At 37.2% G+C, this 8,638-nt stretch overlaps 2 protein-coding genes across 4 annotated transcripts in view; one reads left to right on the forward strand and one right to left on the reverse strand.

Annotated features, from left to right (window-relative positions):
- Nucleotides 1-631: 631 nt before the first annotated feature.
- Nucleotides 632-3,001, forward strand: LOC107553886 (uncharacterized). The gene is made up of 2 exons (XM_016236233.1): nucleotides 632-1,207; nucleotides 1,669-3,001. Exons 1-2 carry the CDS (start codon nucleotides 727-729, stop codon nucleotides 2,055-2,057), a joined length of 870 nt encoding a protein of 289 aa, XP_016091719.1. The 5' UTR covers nucleotides 632-726; the 3' UTR covers nucleotides 2,058-3,001.
- A 453-nt stretch (nucleotides 3,002-3,454) lies between these two features.
- Nucleotides 3,455-8,638, reverse strand: part of LOC107552862 (protein ecdysoneless homolog) — a 7,929-nt gene continuing 2,745 nt past the window's right edge. For all 3 annotated transcript variants that reach the window (XM_016234908.1, XM_016234889.1, XM_016234900.1), the window contains 11 exons: nucleotides 8,283-8,488; nucleotides 7,489-7,667; nucleotides 7,194-7,386; nucleotides 6,860-6,988; nucleotides 6,531-6,656; nucleotides 6,309-6,394; nucleotides 5,477-5,583; nucleotides 5,144-5,351; nucleotides 4,981-5,048; nucleotides 4,052-4,263; nucleotides 3,455-3,963 (listed from right to left, as the gene is read on the reverse strand). In XM_016234908.1, coding sequence (XP_016090394.1) covers nucleotides 3,754-3,963; nucleotides 4,052-4,263; nucleotides 4,981-5,048; nucleotides 5,144-5,351; nucleotides 5,477-5,583; nucleotides 6,309-6,394; nucleotides 6,531-6,656; nucleotides 6,860-6,988; nucleotides 7,194-7,386; nucleotides 7,489-7,667; nucleotides 8,283-8,488 — 1,724 coding nt within the window. In that variant the 3' untranslated portion in view covers nucleotides 3,455-3,753. The remainder of the gene's footprint in view (nucleotides 3,964-4,051; nucleotides 4,264-4,980; nucleotides 5,049-5,143; nucleotides 5,352-5,476; nucleotides 5,584-6,308; nucleotides 6,395-6,530; nucleotides 6,657-6,859; nucleotides 6,989-7,193; nucleotides 7,387-7,488; nucleotides 7,668-8,282; nucleotides 8,489-8,638) is intronic.

The raw sequence follows: 8,638 nt of genomic DNA on the forward strand, positions 1-8,638 counted from the left end.
CAAGTGAAGAAGACACTGAAACAACAGATGATTCCACATGTATTCTAACACGATCATCAGACATAAAACAGCATCAAAACTGTGTAACGTTATGGAATAAAATGTCTACCAATGAAGAGGTAATAATGACTGTCAAGCTTTGGGGTGTTTGGGGTGATATTCATGTAACAAAATATATACAAATGAATACCTAAATAGGGACATAGTAGTATACTTAAAATATGATGTAAAGTTCACTTAAAGAAAACTTATGAGTATACTTGCAGTATAAAACTACTAAACTAGTAGTTTACTGAGACTATACTTCAAAGTGTACTAAAAATGCTACAAGTATTTAATTAGTAAACTATCAGTAAACCTCTAAGTTCACTTTTAGTATAGTTGCAGTACAAACTAAAAACATAGATGTAAACTAGTAGTGTACTCAAAGTTTACTACTGTTATACTTAAAGTATACTTTTATATAGTATAGAAAGTGGGCCAATTTAGTCCCAAAGAGTATTGAAATAGTACACTTACAAGTATACTACTAGTACACTGATATTTGTATACTCACTACATAAAGTATACTTAAAAATATACTTGAACTTTACTTAAGTATACTTAATAAAATAAACTTGAAGTATACTACATTTTGGTAAGGGTGGTCATAAAACTGCATGTATAATAGTCATAAAAATGGTCAAATGTTGTTTAAAATAGTGTGATTCAGCTGTTACTGCTTAAATGTCATGTTATCATTTGTTATGTTCATCATTATCCTCTGAAAGTGGTTTTCTTAGGTACACAATGAAAAGTCTAGTGGTATATGACTCTCTGGGCATTTATGGCACTGTGTATCAAGTTTTAATCTCCAGTGTGTTTTTAAGCATGTTGAACTTCCTCTTGCTTTTGCTTCCTTCCCATCAGGTATTTTTAAATCTCCTGGCACTGCTAGCTTTGCACGGTGTGGGTCTGATCCACCTGAAGCCTTTTTCACTGAGGCTGGGCGAGCGTTTGTTTGTGCCGGCGGTCTGTGGGAGCGTCCAGTGTGTTCTGGCCATATGGGCTGAAGCCTGTTCCCACTCTGGCCTGTACCCGCTAATCGCCCGTTTCCTCCCAATGGTCAGTGTGAGCTTGGGTCACCTGTTTGCACTGAGTATACCAGGCTCCATCCATGTCTCCTGCCTTCTGACTGTGCTCACTTTCGCCTCAGTCACCGTCACAGGTACACTGTTAATGCCTAATTTGATGTGTTACTTACCATTCTTTGCAACAGTCGGGTAAAAACGATAACATATAACATATAAATGTTAACGTGTAAACCTTTACAAAAAGCTGTTGTGAGCTCAGAAGTTGTTACCCACCTTACAGGGAACGTTCTCAGAACTATGACTGATGTTCTTACAAGGTTCTCTCAAAGTTATACAAACATTAACTGCATTATCGTTAATAGAATGTTTGTTAAAAGTTGTCTGGTCTTTAAGAATACTCTCAAAATGTCTCAAAAAAATACTTAAGGAACCAACAGTGCTAAAAAATGCACTCTGCTGTGAAATTTACTAGCAATTTAAAATTAAAAAATGTTTCTACATCATACATTTTCAGTGCATGATTGCTTCAAATATCTGTGAAGAGGAATAGGCCATTTTTTTATGTCATCAATCGCAATTATTTTTGTCTTTTCAGCATGTAAAGGACTTCATGCGATGGATCCGCTAGAGTATGTCTTCTCTCCCCTCAGCCTTGTCCTCCACAGCCTCTCTCTTGCCTGGCTAGCCAAAGTCTCCCAAACGGAGCGAGGCCATACCTCGACCTTTGACCTTTACTACACTCTGACAGTGACACGTACCCTCTTATTAGGGTTCCTATGTGTTTTGCACCCTGATGGACCAAAGGCACTGATTCATGGCAACTGGCACAGTCTGCTGTTTCTGGGATACATGCTCGGGATGTTACTGCTGGGTGCTGTGCAGCTTCTCTTTGTGGATGTAACGGCGCTGTATTTTTCTGCTCTCCCAGCGGCCGTGCTGCATGCGACCAGAGGGCTGGTTCTACCCCTGTTCAGTCTGCTATAGGACATACGGACCAGTCAGAGTGTAGATCATTCTGTAGAGGAACAGTCTATGTAGAGTAACCAATCAGATACCTGATACCATGATTGATAATAACAGTATTAGAACTTAATTTATAGGCATGACAGCCTCATATATATATTATAATTATATATAATTATAATTAATATGGTAATACTACCAGCAAGCACTGATGTGCGACTCCTTTCTTCACTTGCACTGAAACTACGACATAACTAAGACATCCTACAAATGGGGTGTTTTCATGAAGGAGCAGCTACTTAAGTTCTGGAATTAAATTATAAAGGTAAAATACAGGTTTCTCTGACCAGCTTTTTTTGTACAGACTAAATTATTATTTCTATGTGTCAGCTATAAAAAATTATATATTTTGCATAAAGAAGTGTAAGCCTTTTTAAGGACCTTTAGGGTATATCCTACACCACAATTCTTAATTCTCATTACGGCAATGCAAAAATGATGTTATGGTTGTCTATTAAAACGTCAGACAGTAAAATATGAATTACTGTATCTGTACGGACGCATTACAGTAATGAGAATGTAGAATGCGCTTAATTGTCATGAAAATAATTCCAAAATGCAAAAATAATAAACCTTAAAGGCCCTAAAAATAGCGTAATTTTTCATGCAAAATATGTTTTTTGAGGGTGAAATATGATATAAGCATGTTCTTGACAAGCTTTGTGAGATTCACCCAAGTATGCCATTCACCTTACAAACTTAGACCAGAGGAGCCCTTCACTGTTAAAATGCATGGTTTGTAGAAATCACAGCTATAAACTGCAATACAACAACTTAAGATTATTAAAGTAGTGATATATTTTGTTCAAATAGAAAACCTGTGACTCATGTATTTATTTAGCTCCTAATATACAGTACAAACTACAGTATTATTGTTAATGTTTGGCGCAAATAAAACACATTGATGAGGCTTTCTCATTACTAAACCAAATTCCCAAGTGTTTCAGTTTTTCTTGTCATATTTTGGTATAAATGTAATTATGACATTTCCAGCACCTTTTCTTTATGTTGGAAGCAGTACATAACGCACCGATACAGATCACAAAAGATCCTACTATCTATTTGTATAGTTATCAGCAAAGGCCAAAGTCTGTCCGAGTGAGAATCACGAGGTTAAAAAAGTTCAGCATCAGAGCGTTGAGGCTTTGCACCTAATCAGTCATGATTGATTTATCTGTAAAGACTTGGTTAATGTTACACGAGCATGCAGTTTGTTTAGTTTATCAGTAATGCCAGCGTAGATAAGCACTGTGAAATATCCGTTCTTTTTCTCTGATAGATAGCTGTAGCTCATACTTTCTGTTGTAGTGCATACTTATTGCTTTGATTAATCTCCAAAAAAATTACGTAATCGTAATTAACGAAACACCTCAGAAAAATACTTTTATTCAAAAAGATAATGTAATATTGCATTGAGAACAACATGATAAACAATTTCTTAAAGAAGAAATTCCCAGTTAGGTTTTTTATGGAAGTGCTCTGAGTTAAAGGAAACACCAATGCTGGGATGTAATAATTCACAATTCAGTACTGGGTGTGGAGCAGAACACCATAAATATAGCCATCTGATAGAGGAACTGCTGATGTGCACTAGGTGAAGGAATGCTGAGTGCGTGATAAGTCTGTGAGCTGATTTTTCCCACTTCAGTTTGACATATCAGGACTGATCTGCATCAGGTGGGATGTGGATTCCAAGACTCTGCAGTAGGTTAGATGCAGGCCCAGCAAGGCCTGCCTGAGAAGCGAGAGACTCCAGTAAATTTGAAACCAGGTTGAGATCCACATCAAGAGGCTGGATTTCTTCCTCAACAAGCTCTGACCCTGCGTCGGCCAATGAGCTTTCAGATGCATCTGCTGTATTACTGGTCTATAAGGAAAGGGAAGAATAAATAAATCCGATACAAAGTTTTTAAAAGGTTACATGCACATGATAAACAACATCTGTGGAGACTCACTCTGTTATTCTGTGTAAAACTTCTGCCAATATTTGTGCTTTGCAGTTCCTGGTCCATTTCATCCATGTATTTCCTCAGATTGTCCAGTGCCTCTGCACCTGCCTGCTCCCGAGGCTCGCCATTCTGCACTTCTTCATCCTCGTCGACATCATTGTCGTCCTCTTCATCATCATCCTCAAAGTCGTCAGAGTCTAACTCATCATCCTTACTTCCTGTAAAACATGAAGTGCAAATTATTAGTGCTTTTTTGGTTAGTGCAGATTAGTAGTTGACCGATATATCCACAAGACTGATGCGTCGGCTAATATTTAGCATTTTTTTTAAATTACTGACATCAGCAAAAAAGGTTTTTCCACTTGGCCAATGAATGAGAAGTGGGAGAGCTCAAATTCTCTTCCTTCATTAATTTACTGTCTCAGTAAAAATATTAAACAGAACTGTTAAACAAAGGAAAAAGAGTAGTACTAGTAACAGAAAGGCAAAGGTTTTAATACTTTCTTAACTACCGTCAGCATTCAGCAAATACGCATACAGTGTTGGTTCATATTTTTAATAATTTCTTTATTTGTTAAAAATATTATAATAGGATTATAGACCGAATAAAGAAGTTGCTATATGAATAAATGTTTATTTTACAAATTAATTTTTATTTTTTTCTGGTCAAATTATTGTTTTCAACTGTGATATCATATACATCGGATTTCAGCAAATATCAGCATCGGCAATAAAAAAAAATCAATATCAGTCAACCACTGGTGCAGGCAATTAAATTGGGCATAAAAATAGGCATACATTTGATTTCTAAACAAAATTGCAGTGTTCAGTTTAAAAAAAATTTACTGGCTTTAACAAAAAAAATGTCTAACTAAAATATTTTTCAAAAGCGGGATTGATTTAGATGGTCTAATATCACTGAAAATCAAACTTACCTAGCAGTCCATCTAGTGCACTGGTTACTGCATCTGGATCAAAACTGAAGGGCTCAGCCAGGCAAGATCTGAAACACAATCGGTGAAAAAGAAAGACATAAATTATCATGGTGGTACAATAATAACTGGAGTATTGACAATTATTCAGATGGAATATCATTACCTGGGTATTTCAGCTCCTTCATGAGAGGACATGGCATTGATGAAGTTCTTCATGCCTTGCGTTACAGCTATCAGACTGTAGCCAGCTTCTTCCTCCTGAACCTCCTCATCAGGTGCTGTTTTGCGAGTGCCATCGCTCACCCCTCGACCTCCTCTCTCCTCAAGCAGTCTCTCCAGCTCCTGAGGTGAGATGTCTAACCACGCATCACCTACAGGGGGTGATTGAGAAGATTCACTTTCAGCAAAAGCAGTGAAAAAACTACACTAGATTAGACTCAATATTTGTTGTCAATATGTGCAGACCAGAGAAAATCTCAGAGAAAATGGTACATACTGTCCTCTGGTGGTAGATGTGCCTCTTGATTTTTTAGATCCTCCAAACTGTAGGAGGTGTCCTCCAAGACTTTCAACATCTCTTGACCAGGATTCTGAATAGCAGGGCTTGAGAAATAGTAACATAAATGTTCGGTCACATGGTCCTGCAGAAATCATTCTAATATGCTGATTTGGTGCTAAAGAAACTTTTCTTATTATTATCAATATTGAAAACAGTTGTGTTATAAGTAGTGTAATATTTTATGGAAACTGCAATACATTTTTATGAATAGAAAGTTCAAAAGTACAGCATTTATTTGAAACAGAAATCTATGCAAGTCTTGCCGTCACTTTTTGATCAATTTACTACATCCTTGCTGAATAAAAAAAAAAGTATTAATTTCTTATTGACCCCAAATTTTTTAACTACACACTGTATATACACACATATATCCCAGTACATTTCCACACAGTGTCTGTCAGGAGACTCTGTTCCCCTTTCGGGCTCTGTCTTTACATTTATTTTGAAAGATGAAGCTCGTGATTATGGTAAGGGGCGTTACATTTCCGATGAGTGCTTGCGGTGTTCGGCCAATCACAATGCACTGGGTCAGCTGGCCAATCAGAGCAGACTGCACTTGTCGGAAGGAGGGACTTTGTAGAAAATGAAGCGTTTGAGAGAGGTCTTACAATAATGTACAGTATTTGAAAAATAATGTGTTTTTTGAACATTAAAGCATGTCAACATATTCTGTTACCAAATACACCAAATAATGATCTTTAAAAAAACATCATATGACCCCTTTAAATAAACTTGATTTTGAACTGGGACAATGACGAGTCACTCTCACCAGTGAGTGCTGGTTACAGACTGTCTGAAGAAACTCTCTGCTGATGACATTAGGTCTTTGTATCGAACAGATCCTTCCAGTTCACCCTGGGTTCACAAAAATACACACACAGATTTAACGAATGAGGTGTTTATGTTTCATTAAATTTGTTTCTCTCAGGTAAAGGAATCTTTGCATCATCTGCTTCACTTGAGTATTTTGAACACAGAAACTCTTTCCTACCTTAAAGTATCCATTCTTTTTGAGATTATCTAAAAAGCCTCTCCATAGTGGGTTACTGCTGACTGAAGCCTCTTTCTCTGATGAGGACTGTCCACTCTTGGAGCACAGGATTTCAAAGCCATGGGCCTTAGACATGAACAGAAAATAGAATACTGTACTATACTTACAAAATGTTTTACGTGAAAAATCATATTTCTGAGCATATTAAAACAATCCAATGCTAAAATACTTAGAGAAACAGATGCTCATCTCTGTAAGAGAAAAACTGCATTTTAATAGCTTTCTCTATACATGACTGGAGAACAAGATACCGCATGCCATGAACCCACCAGTTTCATTCCCAGCTCGTGAGCTCTGTACTGGGGATGAGAGTGGACAGGAAGCGTGAAACCACTCCGCCGATCTGGAACAAAATTCTGTTGTTGCAGCTGTGCGCACAAGCAGCGAGTAAACTTTACCTTCAGGAAAGGAGGAAGGGAACAGGTTTGTAATTACTGGAGAAGTTTTCAAAACTTACATCAGGTTAAACTACTGTTCAAAAGTTTGAGCTCTGTAAGAATTTCACTGACCCCAAACTTTTGATTGGTAGTGTATGTGACCGAATTCGGCAAGTACTTTCCCTTATAAAGATAAATTCAGAACAAAATTTAGACTGCTTCTTACTGATGTCATAACTCTAGTGTCAGGAGGAAACGTGTGGAAAGTTCGGCAGGCCTGGAGGTCAACAGGGTCACGCAGATAGAAAGCAGACACAGCAGGGGCTATAAGGTCAGGCCTCCTAGACAACACCACAGCAATGCCCGCAGGCACATAACAGTGGGCATGGTGGAAATTCTGCTGGATTTTATCTGGATACCTACAAACATACACAAATGACTGAGTAAAACCTAAAATAAAGATACAGTGCTAAAACAGAAACAATGTAATGACTTATTTTAAACAATAATGTCATTCTCACCCATCCAGCCTCTTGGCCAGAGCGGCGCGTATGGGCTGTTTGGCTAAACAGCTCTCAGTGTGTGAATGCAGCACCTCTAGAGCCCGCTCCACAGTGGGCACTGAGTCTCTGGGCCAGCCAACCTCTCCAGAACGTGTGCGGTTGGGTAATATGTGCAGCTCTCCCTGGTACAGGAACACCTGAGAAAGATATTGCCAGATGAAAAACTGATTAGCCAATGGGAACAGAGTATATATGCACCTCAGGATGATAACAAGAACAACCTTACCTTTAAAAACAAAAAAGTATTATTTTTCCTAAAAATGATAATAACCATCTATCACGGATAAGTAAAAACTGTGGTGATATCAGTGCTGGAATCAAACTGATTATACATGGCACTAAATGTGTAAGAGCCACTTATTTCTTTATATAGATGTGGAATTCAAAATTGTAAATAAAGTGTAATATAATATTCCAGTATTTCAGAAAACTTTGAAATTGAAGCTCCAATAACATTGCTTAATGCAATGGCCATTTTACAAAACGTAAGATTGGATGGATACAATTTTTGACAGAATATTGTTTCAAGTTCATTTCAACAACAAACAAAAGAAAGTTACTGCAATATTCTATGTTATTCAAGTTCAACTCACGCTTACATATCACGGCAAAAGAAATACGACAAATCAGACAGATATGCTATTTCAAAAAGATTACCATCTTAATGTATTTCAAGGAGTACCATGGTATTACTGTATCCAATAAAACATGATAATATCATCGTATTACCAATTAAAGTTTCTAATACTAACCCGGTTTTCACTGCTGTCAGGATCCAGCCACTTTGGCAGTTGTTCAGCTGCTTCAATCAGAAGAAACTGGCCATCATTATCATAGACAACAGCAGCTATATCACTAAAGCTGCGTGTGATGTGTTTGAGCAGGTAAACGATGAACCATTCGTCCTCCACATTATCACCGAACTCAGTAACACCGCCCAGGTGTGCAGGCACATCTCCTATGGAGTGTAAATGAAGATGCATATTGTGAAAAAATGCAATAGCAATTCTGGAGAGTCTATACGTGTGACTAAGTCATATATATATATATATATATATATATATATATATATATATATATATATATATATATATATATATATTACATA

Source organism: Sinocyclocheilus grahami, unplaced genomic scaffold (assembly GCF_001515645.1).
Source record: "Sinocyclocheilus grahami isolate Dianchi unplaced genomic scaffold, SAMN03320097.WGS_v1.1 scaffold18.1, whole genome shotgun sequence".
NCBI lineage: Eukaryota > Metazoa > Chordata > Actinopteri > Cypriniformes > Cyprinidae > Sinocyclocheilus > Sinocyclocheilus grahami.

Coding starts and splice junctions, on each gene's coding strand:
- LOC107553886 (XM_016236233.1), top strand. CDS start 727: ATGTCATGTTATCATTTGTTATGTTCATCATTATCCTCTGAAAGTGGT. Junction 1,208..1,668: donor CGCCTCAGTCACCGTCACAG/GTACACTGTTAA, acceptor TTGTCTTTTCAG/CATGTAAAGGACTTCATGCG.